We start from the raw sequence: 16,522 nt of genomic DNA on the forward strand, positions 1-16,522 counted from the left end.
TAGCATATAAAGGCGGTTCGCTTCCTTCCCTAATGGCTACTCACCCATAGTACATACAAAGCAGCCTGCTGTAATCGACCTAGCCATTGACATCGCACTCTCTTCAGATGGCCACCTCAATCTTGATCACTGGCTCCAACCGGGGCATCGGAAAAGAACTTCTGAGAAAGTACCTGGACTTGCCCAACAAAATTGTCATCTCAGGTGTCCGCGACATCCAGCACGAAACCACGAACAGCATTCGCGCATTACCCGTTGCATCTGGTTCGCGTCACATCATTGTAAAGATCGACAGTGATTCGCTCACCGATGCTGAGGCCGCGGCCGAGGAGCTCAGGTCGCAGTATGGCGTCACCAAGCTCGACACCATCATAGCCAACGCAGGAATCGGCAAGTTTGCCAGAATCGACCAAACTCCCATCAGCGCGTACGTTGATCAGATGAAGACCAATGCTCTTGGCCCGGTCGTCCTGTATTTGGCCATGAGGTCTTTGCTTCTGGAGTCCGCGAAGCCTCGGTTCGTCGTCATCTCGACCGTGCTCGGTAGCATCGGTCTGCAAGCTGAGCGTCCCATTCCCGATGCAGGCTATGGCATGTCCAAGGCTGCCGTGAATTTCTTCGTTAGCAAGCTACACCATGAAGAGTCTGCTGTCACGGCTTTCCCCATACACCCTGGTTGGGTCCAGACCCCTCTCGGTAACGATATTGCAAAAGTCATCGGCATGAAGGAGGCAGCGATTACCGAAGAGCAAAGCGCAGCTGGTGTATTTGAGCAGATTGAGAAGTCCACAAGGGAAGCGGATTCCGGAAAATTCATCGACTTGAATGGCGCGCCGATTCCTTGGTAAAGGGTTCCACCCGAATTGTTATGTATATCCAGATAGACGTTCAGGTACTTGCAGTCCTCTTCAAGCAAATCAGCCTGTCATATCCCACAGTGTCGACCGGCCAGTCTTCACGCGTGTCGCAAATGGCCGAATACCGTGATTGTTTCTTTGTAGTTTCACAGGGGCTTCTTGTGGTGAAAAGTACGTACCAGCACATCATGGGAATGGCTTCTTGAAACATGCGCTCTAGGAGAGCTCGATCATTTACCTAGCTTATCAATCCTCAGCCACGACTTCCTGCAACACGCTGCAGCAGCAATCGCAATGCGTCGACCCTCTCAGCAGCGCTATCTATGGCACTGCTGCCTTCACCGTCCTCGGCAGGCGGCCTCTGGCTATTCCGCGTGATCAGACCCTTTAGGCTGCGCCGGACGTTCAGTGTGAGGATGAGGTCGTCGTCCGAGTCAACGGCCGTAGTGACCGCGCCTTCCGTGGCTGGCAAAAAGCTTTGCATCTCGATGCCTCCCTCACTCCCACGCGGTTCCGTGGGCTCCTCGACTGGGGCGGCTGTTGCGCCTTCCTGAGATCGTCGCATGCCTGCCTCCTCAGCGTCCAAGTCCTGTGTCGTAGTCGTGCCTCGCTTGCGGTCCTGTTCCGCGGTCTGCTCGTGCCCAACAGCCAGCATCAGCAATTGTAGCCCAAATATCAACAGATCTTGCCCAATAAGCCGCCATTTCGAGCACGGCCTCTCTCCAATCAGGTCCAAGATAGCTCCTCCATGCATGTACCCATGCGACGCCTTATTAGCCGCCTCTGGTGCAGCATGAAGGATATGCGTTATAATGCAGATCGCATTTACTATGATCACCGGTACGATCTGTGTTGTCGTCTCATGACCCCCAGGAAGCTTGTGGCGTTGTACATAGGCGAATTGGACGAACGCGCGTACGAGGAGAAGTGTGAGGTTATCAAGGTATTGGCTTATGGCTAGTTCGACAAAGATGATCAGGTCGAAGGCCTGGAGGAGCGATTCGATATGCTGCTTGCCGGACCTAATCCGCAGGCCATCAGACATGTCATCGTAGGAGGAAGTCTGAGCAAAGCGGTATCATTGCGCTCGGGTTGCTGTATGGGTGATCTGGGGGTTTGTAGCTCTAAGCTCAACGTGTATCTAGTAGCACAGAGCGTAGATGCTCAGAGCCCTGTTCAAATGCCGCGGACCCGGTCGTCTCGTCTCTCGGGTATCCGGACGCCGCGTGCCAAGCCTATGGAGCCTTCCCCGGCATTTCTTATTTCGAGAACTGGATTCCCACTGCGTTCAGGTCCATCCGTAGCTCCCACACGCGCACCCCTTTGCAACCAGGCTGCTCAATCATCGCGGTCTCTCTTCACCTTCACAGGACCTAACGGCACGATGCCAGCCCTCGGATCAGCCGTATACTCGATTGAGACCTGACCGACTTTTGTAGCTCTGTTCGCAATCGCCTTTACCACCAAAACACCCTTGTCGTCGCCAGGAGCGAATTCGATCTTGACCGGGAGATCGATCACCTTGGGGGCCCGTCCGCCATTCTGCTCCTTCAGCTCCTTGCGCCTCGTCTGGGCCGCTGAAATGAGATTAAGCTTCATCTCGCCAATCTTCCTGCATGAGGCGTCCAATGTTGTTGGTATAGTGTCTGAAGAAGACGCGTAAAGGTCCTGGGAGACTGCTCCGGCCTTCGCGATCTCGCTCTCCTTGAGCTCAACCGTGGCTTCAACATATCTTCTGGTTGAACGGTAGATCTTCTCGCCTCTGGTGAATGCGAAATTGGGCTTGTCTTTCACAACCTTCCTGCCGCTCGCCAGGAACACGAAGTCTTCATTGTTGCTGGCTTGGCCATCCTTGAAGCTTCTGTAGCCAACTATTCCCAGCGAGTCCCGACTCTTTCGGCACACAACGATATTCTGCGAACGGGCATGCACAGCACCTCCGCGTGCTATCGCAGCGATCGGATTCTCTGGAGTCACGACCCTCATGGAGCCCTTAAGCTCTGTCTTGACGAACTCCTTCACGCGCCACTGGACATAGGGGCTGCTGGATAATCCGCCGCATAGGACTAGGGACTGGAAATCATCCAACTGTTAGCTCTGAGATGTGGCATGGGATATGTACGAACCTGGATCTTTGGCATCCTTGCAGCTTCCACAGCTGCTATTTGACCCCAGATCAGCTCGAATGTGCTCCTGAGGACTGGCTCGAAGAAACCCTCCAGTTCGTGGCTGCGGGACATGTCAGCATGTTCAGAGCATTCCCCAGGTCCCTTACCTTGAGATCTTGATGGCGGAGTCGTGTGAATCCCAGCTTGAACACATGTTCTCATCGTCCGTGTCGATGTCTTCCATGCGGATTGGGCCCACAAGGTATTCTTGTTCTCCATCAACATGTACTCCTTCGAATCGACACTTAATCTCCTCAAACTCCTTCATGAATTTGCTTCCAATGCTGCGGGAAGCTAGAGGGACTTTGATGAAGTGCTTCCCAAACTTCCGCTCACACCATTTGAAGAATTCGCGATCGATGGTTGTGCCGCCACATTTGGCTCCTATATGCCGGTCAGTGGTGATCCATGTTCACAAAGCTGCGTACGCACCCGCGCCTACGGAGGCTTCTTCCAGTCTGAGCGGCTCTAGGTTCGAGATGCGATACGTTATTGCATCAAGAGTGCCGCCACTGTGCTCTTGTCAGTTGATAGACGAGGAGATCTGGACTTGCTTACCCCATATCGACGTTGAGCACACACTCTTTCTCTTGGAAAGGTGACTGGACCTTCTGGAATTTGTTCATGTAAGTGTGCAAAACATCAAGAATAGCACACTGGGGCTCGTCGCAGCAGATGAGCTCATCGCCGTCGCGAGTTCCGAAGCCCGCAGCCTTTGCAGCAGAGAGTGTGGCTTGCCGTCCTGCTCGACCGTAGGCTGCAGGTACAGTCACACAGAAAACCAAAGGCGTGATATCAAGGCCGTCGTCCAGGACCCCTCTCAGGTGCGTGAAGATGTGCTTGTGGATCTGACTCAGATAGTCTGTTACCAGCTGAGCCGCCGTCTTGCCAGCGGGTAGGCCCATGATATGGCTTCCAATTACCTGTTCCATGAGCGGATCCTCATAGTCGGCAGGATTTGTTTCGTCGTCCAGGAGGAGTTTGAACCACACGTACGAGCATGACTCGGAGGGGACATTGGATCCGAAGACAATCTCCTCCTTCTGCTTTTCGTTGTCTTCGGCGTATGCGATGATGGATGGTGTCTTCGGCATCAGTGCACCTTCCCTGCCCTTTCCCCACTTGGTGATTGTGACGGGTGGCAAGTCGTCGGCGCTCGTCACATACGCTGCGCCGGTGTATGTTGTGCCTTGGCCTTGTAAGTAGTATGAGGATCAGCCGCGTGGGCACTTACCGAAATCGATGCCCACAGATATCGTCCTCTTACCTTTCTCCTTTTCCTGCAGACGGACCTGACGATATCTTTCTTTGAGCGCCGCGAGCTTCTCCTGCCGCTTGGCTATGGCTTCAGGGGTCTGGTCCACATCTTTGACTAGTCAGATCAGGCTATGTCAATGTCATCTCACTCACCTGAAGATCTCTTCCTCGCCACCTTGGTCGTCTTCTTGCGCTTCGCAGACGAGCTTGCGGCCTGTGTCTCTGATTGATTCTCTTGATGCAGTCAGCTTCCACACTGTGAACTCTCATGGGGACTTGCCATCAGAGTCCGAAGACTCTACGAACGTGAGGATGTTCCGCATCTCTGAGGGGTGCATTGACGGCGCTGTCTAACTCTAAGAGCAAGTGGTAGGCGGATCTGGACGAGTAGGATTGGAAAACGATGAATGAAGATCTAAGAAAATAGTTGGGAGAGGAATAGCGGATTGGAAGGCTCATATAGATCAGAGCAGTGGATCCTCACTCAGTGAATCGAGGCTAGACTTCACTGGCGAGGTTCGCAGCCATTCACTGTTCGTTACAGAGGTGGCCTTCTCGCTGCTTCAAATACCACTTTGTCAGTCTTCTCACGTCTACGCTTCTCGCCAGAAGCCAACACAAACGCCCATCCGTCATGTCTCCGTCCAGGAAGCCATCAACGAGCGCTCCAGCCAGCTCCAAGTCAGCCAAGGCAAGCTCTGGATCTATCGCCCGCGGCCGTAGGAGCCAAAAGAGCCAGAAGGTAACTTATGGCTTGCTCTCGAACGGCGACACTGCTAACACGAAGTCCAGACCTCAAATGGTGAGGCAGATGATCCTCTCTACATTGATGAAGGAGCAGAGAGCGATTCGAGCGTTCGGAGCGATCTTTCCATTTCGTTGCGAAGCAAGAATCAATCCAGAACAAGCTCACAGACTCTCAGAGACGCCAAGACGCAACAAGCAAGCCATACGTACTCGGATCCGGCGTCGAAGGACGACAGCCCACCAAATACCAGACTCCGTGCCAAGATCACATTCAGCAAGTCGTCGTCGATCAACATGCCAGAATCAAGCACTCGTTCCGCTCGCAGCAAGCAAACCGGAATTTACGGCATCGCTGGAACGGGGCGGATGGTCACTATGGACGACTCAGACAGGGCTCAGCCAAATGGAACAGACTCAGAAGCTTGGGCTATGGTCGAAGAGCTAAAAGAAAAGAACAGGAAGTTGAAGGAGCAGTTGAAAACAGCCTGGAAAGTCCGAAGTGAGGTGGAAAGAAAGAAGGTGCACTGGAAAGACAAATATTACGACAAGTGCATTGAGCAAGGTGCTGAGAAGACCAAGAAAAAGGATCTTCCCGCCCAGCTCAAACAGGCACTCGAGCAGAACGAGACACTCACGGCGAAGTTCGACCAACAGGATGCAATCATACGAAAATGGCAGGACAAATCGGTCGGCAAAGCAAGAGGAGACTTCCCTTACGACACCGACGATGTTGTTGCCAGCAACATCGAAGCACTCTTCAGGAGCGTGAAGGGCTGGGCGAGCAAGTATGCTGTTAGTGAGTGGCATGCCGCGGACCAGAATGGTCTCCAAGCCGTTCTCGAGACCTTGGAGGACGAGTCCAAGCCTGCAATCGCTTCACCAAAAGCTATTACGGCTATACTGACAGGAAGAATCTCGCCAAAGATTGTGACAATGGCCATCATGAATCGCAACTTGGTCAGCGCGACACTGTCCAGTCATGTCAGCATTCTCACGGATGATGAGCTGCTGTCGGACACGAACGGTTCAGCCGACCTTCTCAAACACATATTTCATGTGCTCAGCCTTGGTAAGTTCAGCAACCCTCATGCTGCAATGTACTAATGAAAGACCAGCTTCACCTGCCGCCACTTCAATGTTCAGATGTACAGTCATGACTGCAGTCAAGCCGGATGAGGTAGGCATAGACAACATCGTCAGATCTAAAGAATTGTCCAAGCGTTTTGAGAAGCAAGCTCGTCGGCTTGCCGAAGAAACGATGAACGCCGTCGCTAGCCTGCTTGTCGTGAAAGACCAGCATGCTCCGAAAGCTGAGGCTGATCTTGCAAGCATTGCGGGCAAGTTCATTTCCACTGCAATAGCATTGCACGCGCAGCCGCCGCACACATTCGCCGGGTTCCAGGAGCACCTGAGGGCAGCACACTTCGACATTCCACACGAGCTTATGGACCCGCATCCTTTGCTCAACTTGAGCGCGGCCAAAGGCCAAGCCGGAGATACTCCCGCGGACGCTGGAGTGCTCGGACAATGTCCTGATCTCATCATACAACCTCTCGTGAGCAGAACAGGTGACAATCTGGGTCAGAGCTCGGATGAAGAGCGAACAATTACCAAGGCTCTCGTCTGGATGTGTCGCCCTGGTGGACTGGAGGAGGTTACGATGTCACCTAAACACCCGAAGACCAGCGCGCCTCCAAGGCCAGTCAGGCAGCAAGTCCCAGACTACGCGTTTGTCGGCACAACCAGCGAGCAAACCAAGGCCACTGGCTGCGGCTTAGGTGGACGGCAACTTCTTGAAAATGTCAGCGGGCGTGACCACGATTCCGGAGGCGAAGGGCAGCAGACCAATGTGAGTGTCGTGGTTTCGCGCCAAGCAGAGAAGCGATCTCGAGAGGACGATGTTTCTTCCTCGGCTAAGAAGGCACGCATCGATCATTCACCTGAATCGAGCTCCCGCAGAAGTGCAAGCTCAGAGTCGCCCTTGAGCGAAGTCTCCGCGTTGACAGCCGAAACAGCCACTTCGACAGCCCAGCAGCTCTCGTATCCCGCAGAGAGGAGCCCGGAGATATGACAAGTCAACAGGGTGAAGCTTTCTGAAGCTGGGCTCGATAGTTCATCAAAACCACGGTTGACGGAACGAATGGAGGACCTGCCCAGAACGACTTCCGCTCATGGCGTTGGATGTGCTACCACTCGACCAAACCCAGCATGCCGACTTCGTCGAAAGCAGATAGCACTCTCCCAGCCTTAGATAGCCAAAATTGAATATGCACATTGCTCAATGCTCTGCTGATTCTCCCGGGCCTCAGCGTATTGATCACGATGCCCGCTCAATCAATGGACTTCGCTGCAACACATATACTCACGGCAATCTATCTATCTATATTGAAGGGCAGAGATTCTCTGCCATCAATCGACATGAAACGCGCGGAGCGAATGCACCATTTTCAACAGCATAGTGCAGCCGGCTCAGCACAGCCTATCACAGTCAGTCGGGGTATTCTTGACCTCGACCTGTCATCTCAGGTGATGGGATCGTGGCTCCAGGAGTAATCAGACAGGTCTTCGATGAGGAAGAGCCCCGTTCGAGTCTGGGTGCTTGATCTTTTTGCGATTTTATGGACGCAGCTAGTGTCGACTGTGCGGTCTCCAGGCGGGGCTCAGCAGCACAACACAGGTCTGCCTTACTTGTGCAAGAAGTCTACACAATGTATACCTTTTTCAGGCACCGCAAGGCAAACGCCAAGCCATGCCTCGGCGCCTCCGCCTTGTTCTTCCCCGATCCCGCCCCAACTCGAGGCAAAGTCGCCTGAATATTTTTCCTAACGAGGAGGACTCTAGACATATTCCAGCTACTTCTTCAGAGCGGATGACTAGCAACACTGAGTTGACAGCCAGGCTTCCAGGAGTACGCTGTGACACTGAAAGCACGATACCTATTGCCCTCGAAGTCCTTGCAGCAACATAACACCAGTCCTTTGATCAAATCCGCCACCGGATATCCATGCCAAGTACACGCCACTCCCACCACCATCCTCCGCCCCGCTCATGCTAGCACCCAAATACACCCGCATAGTAGCGGGCGCCGGCCCCGCCGGCGTAGCAGCCGTCGGCGCACTCCTCCACTTTCGCCCCAACGACAAAATCGCCTGGGTCGACCCTCAGTTTTCAGGCGGGCGCCTCTCGAAGTACTACCGCGATGTCTCGAGCAACACCAAGGTGAAACTGTTCCTCACGTACGCTGAAGCGTTGAAGCCATTCAAAGAGGTCATTGAGTCTACGCCAAAACCAAATGCGATCACAGCGTTGCGGGATCTGGAGCAGGAGAAGGGCTGCAAGCTGAGTTTTGCCGCTGATGCCGTGGAGATGCTGGGCAAAGGATTGAGGCGGCATCAAAACGTGGATACGATCTTGGGTCAGGTCAACTCCGCAGAGTGGAAGGACAACGCTTGGACACTCAAGCCCTCTTCGGACAACTCTACCAACTCTCCGTCCTCCCTAACGGCCAAGAGCATCGTACTATGCACCGGCTCCTCACCCCTCGAAGTCCCCCTCCCCACCAAAAAGCCCACCCTCATCAACCTCGACCCCGCCTTGGACCGCAAACAGCTTCGAGATCATTTGCCAACGGGCAAACCGACGACTATCGGTATCGTGGGCACGTCACATAGTGCAGTGGTCATCATCATGAACCTCGTTGATCTTTTGAGATCAACCCACCCACACATCAAGATCAAGTGGTTCGTCCGCTCCGACCTCCTCTACGCTGAAGAGCAACCTGATGGGCGTATTGTGCGGGATAACACGGGGTTGAAGCAGGCCGCGGCCGATTTTGCAAGGGAACACCTTGAGCCGGGGAAATTGGAGGCCAGTCCGATCTTAGGCAAGGTGCTGACACGAGTACACTGCCCAGATGTGACAGATCCAAAAATGGCGCCTGAGCTTGACAAATGCGACTATATCATCCAAGCGATCGGGTATAAACGAGATCCCCTACCACACCTCACAGTAAACGGGAAGAAAATGCAGAACGTAGGGTGGGACCCCGAAACCGGACGCCTATTGAACCAGAACGACCAGGATAGCAAAATACCACAGGCCTACGGCGCAGGCATAGCGTTTCCACGACGGGTAACGGATCCGTTGGGTACGGAGGAGAGTGCGGTGGGAATGTGGAAGTTTATGAAGCACTTGAAGGAGGGGCTTGTGCCGGCTTTGTTGGATGAGAAGACTGCTTGAATAAACAGCTCGGCGACTAAATCCATCTCTCTGGGACCAGTGGGAATGGCTTCGCCATGTTGCAGAGCTGCGACTGACGAGCACCTCCTGAGTGGGCAGTAGCGCTGTTGAGGCGCCTCGAGAGAGGGCAGCGTCGTGTTGCGCGATGGACGTAACTCACAAGGAAGGGCATGACGAGGTTGCCCGTAGTTGGGAGAGGGGGTTGTAGGGCAGACGGAAGGGAGAGGCTCAACGATAAAGAGGCCGAAAAGTTCGTCCAGCAGGCTCACTGGGCACGAATGCAAGGCAAGTCCGACCTCGAGGATCAATTTTACTGCAGCTACTCTAGCACAAATGCTGGGGATCCACGACTGCCTTGCATCGGAGAAGTATACATATTATCAATAATCATTCATCGTGACCAGGGAGTCCACCTCGACCTGGCACTCGTCTGGCTGGGGGGTATCATAGCTCATCTCTCCGTCGATCTGCCTCCATATCGACCTCCATCATCCGCTTCTTCGGATTTCTTGGCATCTCTTCCTGCCGTTGCCGTTCCTCTTCCGGGGTATCATTGACATTCGTCTCCCCATCTGCAGCTGCTTCCGCCATTCTGCCCACTTCCTCTACATGCGGCGGCGCATCAGCATGCTTGGCCGCATCCTCGCCTCGCTTCCCACCAAATATCGACCCAATATCCACCGTAACCTGCTGCCCGGGTATCGACGTCGGCACACTTGCGTGACTTAACGTGCCATTCGTCAACGCACCACCTCCACCCGCAACTGCACCCATGCCAACGGCCATCAAACTCCACAACAACTTAATGGGCAGCCACACCAACCACCAAAGCGGCCCATAAAGCAACCTCCTAAACACCAACCACGCAATCGTAACAACCATCAGATAGAAACTTGTCTGCAAATACCACGTATCACTCTTATTACTCCTCACCAAACTCCCGACCAACGCCCTTGAATTCTTCAACATATCCCCCGTGCCCCCATAGGTCTCCGCTAAGCCCTTGAGCATCTCCTGCGTCTCATCGAGCGCCTGCTGCGTAGCCTGACTCTGCCCTATATTCGCCGTCATCGCATTATGCGTCCGTCGGAGCGCTCGCGTGACATCTTCCGCGGCGTTGCGCTCGATATCTTCCTTGGTCAATCGTTCCTGGCCCGGTCGTCTACTGTGCGGTGTTGGTGTGCTACCACTCTCGTCCGCGGCATTGTTTCGCTTGAACAGCGCTTCCCGCTCTTTCAATTTCGCGTTGTCGGCGCTGCGCTTCGCCTGTAGTTGCGCACGCCGGAATTTTGCACGCGCAGAGCGGAGATCTTCCTGTAGGCGGGCGATTTGGTCAGCGTTGCGCTCGTTCTCGACTTGGGCGGCGCTGGCGGCGGTGCGGCGAGTGGCTGGAGGTGCATCGTCGTCGAGTTCTTGGCGGAGGAGCTCGAGGGTGTCTTCGTGTTCTTTGAGGCTGGCGTGGATATCGTTTGCTAGGTCGAGGCGGTCGCTGTCTGTTGATGCTGGGGGGAGGGATTGGAGGTGTTGGATTTGGGAGAGGGTTGTTTTGAGGCTGTCGTGGAGGAGTTGGAGTTTGCGGGCGAGCGTGTGCGACATCGTGGGTGAGTGTGAGAGGAGGCGTGGGAGACAAAGAGGGAAGTGGTTAAAGGTGAGGTGGTCTTGAAGCCCGGAGCCTCGTGTCTCTCCGACGAGGCTGAATATTTCTTTGTCCCGGTCAACGACGAGTTGTTGATCGTCCAGCTGACCTGGTGCTGCTCATACGAAAGATAGAGCGAAGTCGCCTACGAATTGCTGTGACCTACTGCTGATCGTCTCAAGCTGTTGGCGAACTCGTCGTATACTTGAGTCGAGACGCAGAATCCCCGCCGCTCGGGTTCACTCCCTCCTTCGCGCTCCAGCACACCCAGTTACGGCGCACAGCTCGCGCCCACTGACCGTGCAGCACTCGGCTGCGGCGCGAAATCTCGTCCACGTCCACCCGCCTGCGGCGACTTCTGCTCCGATCTATCACGACACTAACCCATCAGCCCGCCATGAAGACAACCTACCTCACCTCCCTCACCACCTCATTCGACCCCTTCACCGGTGCCGCCAAAGTCCCCCGCCTCCTCCTCACATTCCTCTCCGCCGACGCCTTCAAAGCAATAAACGTAAAAATCACCCAGCTGCCACGAAATTCCCCGCAGCCAGCCACATTGGAACTGGGATTCAAGGATGGAAAATCACTGAAGTATTCATGGTTGGACAAGTCAAAAATGCCGAAGTTGGAAAAGGGTCAGAAGAGGGAGAAGCCGATCACGCTGGGGGATATTGTTGGCGAAGTGAATCGGCATGCGAGGTTGACTCAGCGGAAGGAGGAGCTGGCTGGTTGAGCGCGGATTCGAGTTTCCTGTTCTTACTACCTGGACGAGATATTCCTCTTCGACCGGCGACTGGGTCTGAGACGTCACGACGGGTGTGCACAGCTTACGCGACGGCGTTGAGCAAGTCAGGATGGTGGACAAGTCAAAGATGCCGAAGTTGGAGAGGGGCCAGAGATAGGGCACCCGGTTGGTCTGGGGGAGGTGGGGGAGGCTGAGGGCCATGGTGATTGGTGGCGGGGAGGAGTAGGAGCTGGCTGGTTGCAGGGGGCTTTTTGTGAGAAGCACCTCTCTGATGATCTGACAATCAAAGGGCGAAGGAGGGACGAGCAGGAGTTAAGCCCTCGCACAACGCCTCTGTGTGCGTCCGAATGGGTGGCGACTGTGGTCCTCGACGCTCTGCTGGGCGTAGCATTCCCTGGCCATTGGTGCAAAGGAACGTGCCAGGTGGGTCGTGGACGGGAGGCAATCGGCGCCGCATGATCACATCATATGCTCCCAATGAACTGCATATGTCTAGAAGACGTCGATGACGGAAGGGTCAGAGCGAAGGCATTCAACAGCGGCGATTCGCCGCAAGCAAGAGGCTGCAATGCTTTGACATGGTGATGCACAGCGGCTGTAGTAGTAGACACTGCAGACGCTTCGCTCGAGGCGATGCCCAGGCACGGTGAGAAGCAGGTCGGTCGACCCGGGACAGGCCAAGCGAATGACGACGAACAAAGATGGCAACGAAGTCAGAAAGGTCAACTTGCCAACTTCAAGTTGAACGATGGAGAGAGCTGGCAGCGAACTCAGAAAGATGAACTTGCTAGGATCTCAACATCGCAGCTACCTGCTGGACAACACAGACCAAATATGCAACTGCGTCTACGATTCAGCAGAACCTTCCTGATATATATATGCCCAACCCTCCCTCCTCAAACCCAGACCTGAGCCAACTCCGCCCACGTCCCCTAATCCATCCTAGCCAGGCCTGACCCTAACCCCAACCCCGAGCACACTGATCATAGCAGCTAGCATCGTTCGAGGGGTGATAGACGAAAGAGAGAAGTTTTGCAGGTCTTGTTTGTTTGTTTTGCTACTTGATGAGTAGATTTTGTGCTACCGAATCCGCTTCAATCTTCTCGTCGCCTCCGCCGCAACGACAGCACACACGGCCCCTATGAACAAACACACGCTGATCGCGTTCGGACTGTCCGTTTTGTTGGTGCCATTCACCCAGCTGTTCCGCTGACTGCTGCTCGAACTGTCGCCAGCATCTGTTGCCGTTGCAGATGAGGGCTCCAGGATCGAAAATACGATCCAGCTGACGAACGTGCCCACGAATTGCGGTAGAGTCGTATAGACGTTGAGCACACCTAGGTAGACACCACTCAACTCCCCCGTTGCCGCACCCTCCTCCTCGTGGTTGTGGTCATGGTCGTCGGGATGTGCGTGAACCAGCCTCAACACCCCACCTCCATCCGAAGCGACCCTGCGATGGTCTGCTTCCAACTCACCCAGCTCCGCCGCATTCATGCTCCCCCTCCCCACAGCCGTGTAGCTCGGTATAAGAGCATGCTCCCCACCACTGCCCATCTTATTGATCTCCCGCCCAATCTCCGCAAACGGCGCCCAGCAACTGACCGCCCACGGCACGCCGCTCAGCGCCACGATAAGCGTGGCTGAATGCAAGGAGCGCACGAACGGCGCCCACACCATGATGAAAGCAAACACCAGATTCGAAATCATCCACGTCGTAACAAGGTCCGGCTGCATAGAGGACAGCTTCATCAGGATCTCCCTGACCGGTCCGCTCAGCGACGGAGGCGGGCGTTTCGTAAATTTCTTCTCGTTGGTGGCTTCCGCATCCGGAGAAGCAACGAGGTAAGGCAGGACGACAGAGCTAGCGAACGTGATGATGCTGAAGATCACCAGCGCGACACTGCCAAGGCGGCCGATGTTGCCCAGTGCGTCGTGCTCATCGTCCGGGGTGTTCGTGGTGCTGCTTGCTGTCTGCGGGTGGTCGTAGCGATAATACGTCTCCCCGACCCACGTGCTGCTGTAGAACAGGAACGGAAACCAGCCGATCCAGCCCCAGAACTGCGCCCAGCAGATGCCGCGGATTCGGGGCGGGAGGTGGATTGTGCGGCGCCAGAGGGTTGGGAGGACGCTCCATGCGCTGTTGCTTGACTCGCCCTTCTCGCCACCAGCCGGCCGGAGAAGCACTCGTTCTCCAACAGCCCAGCTTGTGATGCCTACGCATCCCCATAGGCCGACCAGGGCGACGACGATCATGCACTGAAATTGGTCCTTTACTCCCAACGCTGCCCAGAGGCCTGGGAACCAGGTGATCAGATCCAGACTCCCGATGAAGTATCCAACTACTGAACCCGCAGCGCCCATCCTCGCCGCCCACGCACTCCCCTGCTGCTGTTGCCCAACGCTCAGTGAGTCAATGACAAGACTCCTACTGGCAGACATGACCGCATTGATCGCAAAGTCGATCGCGTAGATACTGCCCACGGCGACCACGAGGGTCGTATTGGCGGTCCAGCCCATCAACGCGCCTAGCTCCTTCGTCCATCCAAGCAGCACGAGTGAGAAGCCCACGATCACGCTGCCGATGACCATGAAAGGACGCCGTCGGCCGTATTTGGATGTGCTCTTGTCTGCCAGCGCGCCAACAAGAGGCTGCATGATCAATCCCGAAAGCGGGCCGGCGACCCAGACGAGCGAAGTGCGGGATTTGGAGAGGCCGAGGGCGAGGAGGTAGGGGGTGCAGTAGGTCATTTCGACGCCCCAGGTGAATTGGATGCCGATGATGGCTAGATTCAGCAGGAGCAGGCGGGTTGTGAGAGTGCTGCCACGGACGGTGGGTGTGCCGGTAAAGGACGCGCCGGTCATGGCGGAAGTCGGAAGTGCGGCATGCATGGTGTGTGTGTGGTACTCGGAGGGTGATGGAAGTACGCTGCGCCGCAGCGAGTAGGAGCAGACGCTGGAGAGCGGTGTTGTACCAGCAGGCCGCAGGAGGAGGCCGCAGAGGACGATCTATATCGCAAGGAGACCGCCGCCTCCCAGGGCGCTATTGTGGCACAGCTGTGCTCTTTCTAGTCGTCGTATATCAAGCCATATCTGCATCAACTAAATTGTTGTCGAGAAACTTGGTGGGAGATGCCGTGTCTATGCAAGGGCGAGACATCAATGGATAAGGTGAGCGAGCGACAGATTGGGAACGAGCGACAGGGAGGTAACGAGCGATTACGGTCCGGGTAAGGGCGTTCGTGCTGGATAAATATGGTAGCGGGCGAGAAAGAGTAAGGGTGAGACTTGTATACTGTCTTCGAACTTATGTAGGAGGTAGAGTTCAGCATTCGGCCCATCCCACACGAACCCTGGCCGTGCTCGTAAACCTTTCCTACGACACGAATATATTTACGACAATTGTAGCATGGTAGTGACAGCTTCTGACACGCGACACAAGACCTCTATAGCTGTAGATATCTGTCATCCCATCGTATTCATGTATATACCCAGACATCGGTAGAGTTACAGAAGCTTCGATACGCCCAAAACCTAATGCTAGACCAGAACGCTCATGCCATCTTCCTGTCAGAACACTGTGCAGATGTGTCAGGTCCCGGTGCTTTCTTCACCGCGTAGTCGACAGCGTCGATACCTGACTCGGCCCCGTCCTCGACAAAGGCGACACAACGGACGCTGCACCACTATGCCCACTAGACACCGTGCCATGATCGCTCCTAGCCATCGTGACCAAAGGCGCATCGTTTCTCCCCGGCACAACCGCTGGACTCTCCATCTCATGAAGCCCGCCTCGGTACGCGTGATCCCCTGGCGCCTCCACTGGCGCAACATTCGGCACCCGAGGTGGTTTCTGCCAGTATGCCACATTCTTACTCCCCACGATCCCAGCTGAGTACCCTGGTGGTGCTTCGAGGGGATTTCTGTAGTCGCCTTGCAGCTCGCCCATTTGTGGACCTGGGCCTCCTTGGGGTAGTCCATTTGCGGTTGTAGTCGTCGTTCCAGCGTTCCTCCGCCGTCGTAGAACGAAGAAGATGCCGAGTGCGACGGCAGCGATGACCAGTACTGCTATCCCAGCGCCTATCCCAGCTTTTGCTCCAGTCGATAGTCCATCCTCTGCCGCTGCAGCGGAACTCGAAGGCGACGCACTTGCTGTCGATGAAGAGCCCGTTGCCGTCGCTGCTGGCGAGATATACGAAGCCGGACTATCACTGTTCGCAATCTGAAAATCCTGGCAATCCACCGAGAATTGGTTGACAGTTGTGTTCTTCATGCAGGCACCAAACGAAGCCAGCCCGATATTCGTACTCGAACAATAGGCCACATCAGAGCCGTAGATCGTCACAGCGCAAGTTCTCTGGAGGGTGACGACCCGAAATGACTTGAATGCCGACTCGCCGAATTGCGTACAGAGACCATTGGATGGACCGCTTGAGTTACCGAGGGTGCCTGCGTCGAGGCAATTGTCGTCGGTGTAGAACTGTATGCTTGACATGGTGATGCTGCTGCTGATGATTGCGTATGTAGAGGTCTAGGTGTCGGTTCGGGCGGTCTCCAGCACAGTTCGAGAAGCACCCAGCAATTCAGGAAGTCGAGGAACTCGACAGATTGTAGTCGCTGCAATCGCAGTCGGACTCAAGAGTGCAGAGAGGATGCACAACGGTGGCGAGGGAAACGTTGTCGCCCCCTCCGACTTACATAACAATGGAGTGGCTATCAAGGGTGGACTCACTTACCGTGGGTAATCGATTTCTTTTGTGAAACTCCGCACTGCGGTCTCAGACGAGGGCGCGAGGTCGGTTATCGAGTCATTGGAAATTGTCTGGACAAAGCGAATTGCTTGTCTTCGAACAATTGCCTCATTGGCTAT

At 55.0% G+C, this 16,522-nt stretch overlaps 9 protein-coding genes across 9 annotated transcripts; 4 read left to right on the plus strand and 5 right to left on the minus strand.

Moving 5' to 3' along the window:
• Positions 1 to 107: 107 nt before the first annotated feature.
• AB675_8903 (Norsolorinic acid keto) lies at positions 108 to 848 on the plus strand (the record flags this gene model as incomplete). The annotated part of the gene is made up of 1 exon (XM_018149390.1): positions 108 to 848. One exon carries the CDS (start codon positions 108 to 110, stop codon positions 846 to 848), a length of 741 nt encoding a protein of 246 aa, XP_017996166.1.
• A 262-nt stretch (positions 849 to 1,110) lies between these two features.
• On the minus strand, positions 1,111 to 1,902 carry AB675_8904 (uncharacterized protein; the record flags this gene model as incomplete). The annotated part of the gene is made up of 1 exon (XM_018149391.1): positions 1,111 to 1,902. The coding sequence occupies one exon, from the start codon at positions 1,900 to 1,902 to the stop codon at positions 1,111 to 1,113; it is 792 nt and encodes a 263-aa protein (XP_017996180.1).
• Positions 1,903 to 2,195: 293 nt separating this feature from the next.
• AB675_8905 (uncharacterized protein) lies at positions 2,196 to 4,605 on the minus strand (the record flags this gene model as incomplete). Its single annotated transcript, XM_018149392.1, has 8 exons — positions 2,196 to 2,930; positions 2,984 to 3,086; positions 3,133 to 3,409; positions 3,458 to 3,537; positions 3,584 to 4,214; positions 4,260 to 4,391; positions 4,436 to 4,514; positions 4,585 to 4,605. The coding sequence occupies 8 exons, from the start codon at positions 4,603 to 4,605 to the stop codon at positions 2,196 to 2,198; spliced, it is 2,058 nt and encodes a 685-aa protein (XP_017996069.1).
• A 311-nt stretch (positions 4,606 to 4,916) lies between these two features.
• Positions 4,917 to 7,100, plus strand: AB675_8906 (uncharacterized protein; the record flags this gene model as incomplete). Its single annotated transcript, XM_018149393.1, has 3 exons — positions 4,917 to 5,024; positions 5,075 to 6,098; positions 6,145 to 7,100. The coding sequence occupies 3 exons, from the start codon at positions 4,917 to 4,919 to the stop codon at positions 7,098 to 7,100; spliced, it is 2,088 nt and encodes a 695-aa protein (XP_017996087.1).
• A 977-nt stretch (positions 7,101 to 8,077) lies between these two features.
• Positions 8,078 to 9,268, plus strand: AB675_8907 (uncharacterized protein; the record flags this gene model as incomplete). The annotated part of the gene is made up of 1 exon (XM_018149394.1): positions 8,078 to 9,268. The coding sequence occupies one exon, from the start codon at positions 8,078 to 8,080 to the stop codon at positions 9,266 to 9,268; it is 1,191 nt and encodes a 396-aa protein (XP_017996102.1).
• A 444-nt stretch (positions 9,269 to 9,712) lies between these two features.
• Positions 9,713 to 10,864, minus strand: AB675_8908 (uncharacterized protein; the record flags this gene model as incomplete). Its single annotated transcript, XM_018149395.1, has 1 exon — positions 9,713 to 10,864. The coding sequence occupies one exon, from the start codon at positions 10,862 to 10,864 to the stop codon at positions 9,713 to 9,715; it is 1,152 nt and encodes a 383-aa protein (XP_017996100.1).
• Positions 10,865 to 11,301: 437 nt separating this feature from the next.
• Positions 11,302 to 11,640, plus strand: AB675_8909 (uncharacterized protein; the record flags this gene model as incomplete). Its single annotated transcript, XM_018149396.1, has 1 exon — positions 11,302 to 11,640. The coding sequence occupies one exon, from the start codon at positions 11,302 to 11,304 to the stop codon at positions 11,638 to 11,640; it is 339 nt and encodes a 112-aa protein (XP_017996118.1).
• Positions 11,641 to 12,732: 1,092 nt separating this feature from the next.
• Positions 12,733 to 14,544, minus strand: AB675_8910 (General alpha-glucoside permease; the record flags this gene model as incomplete). The annotated part of the gene is made up of 1 exon (XM_018149398.1): positions 12,733 to 14,544. The coding sequence occupies one exon, from the start codon at positions 14,542 to 14,544 to the stop codon at positions 12,733 to 12,735; it is 1,812 nt and encodes a 603-aa protein (XP_017996142.1).
• A 718-nt stretch (positions 14,545 to 15,262) lies between these two features.
• On the minus strand, positions 15,263 to 16,147 carry AB675_8911 (uncharacterized protein; the record flags this gene model as incomplete). The annotated part of the gene is made up of 1 exon (XM_018149399.1): positions 15,263 to 16,147. The coding sequence occupies one exon, from the start codon at positions 16,145 to 16,147 to the stop codon at positions 15,263 to 15,265; it is 885 nt and encodes a 294-aa protein (XP_017996193.1).
• Between the last annotated feature and the right edge of the window lie 375 nt (positions 16,148 to 16,522).

This window comes from Cyphellophora attinorum (assembly GCF_001299255.1).
Source record: "Cyphellophora attinorum strain CBS 131958 chromosome Unknown Contig33, whole genome shotgun sequence".
In the NCBI taxonomy this organism is placed as follows: Eukaryota; Fungi; Ascomycota; class Eurotiomycetes; order Chaetothyriales; family Cyphellophoraceae; genus Cyphellophora; species Cyphellophora attinorum.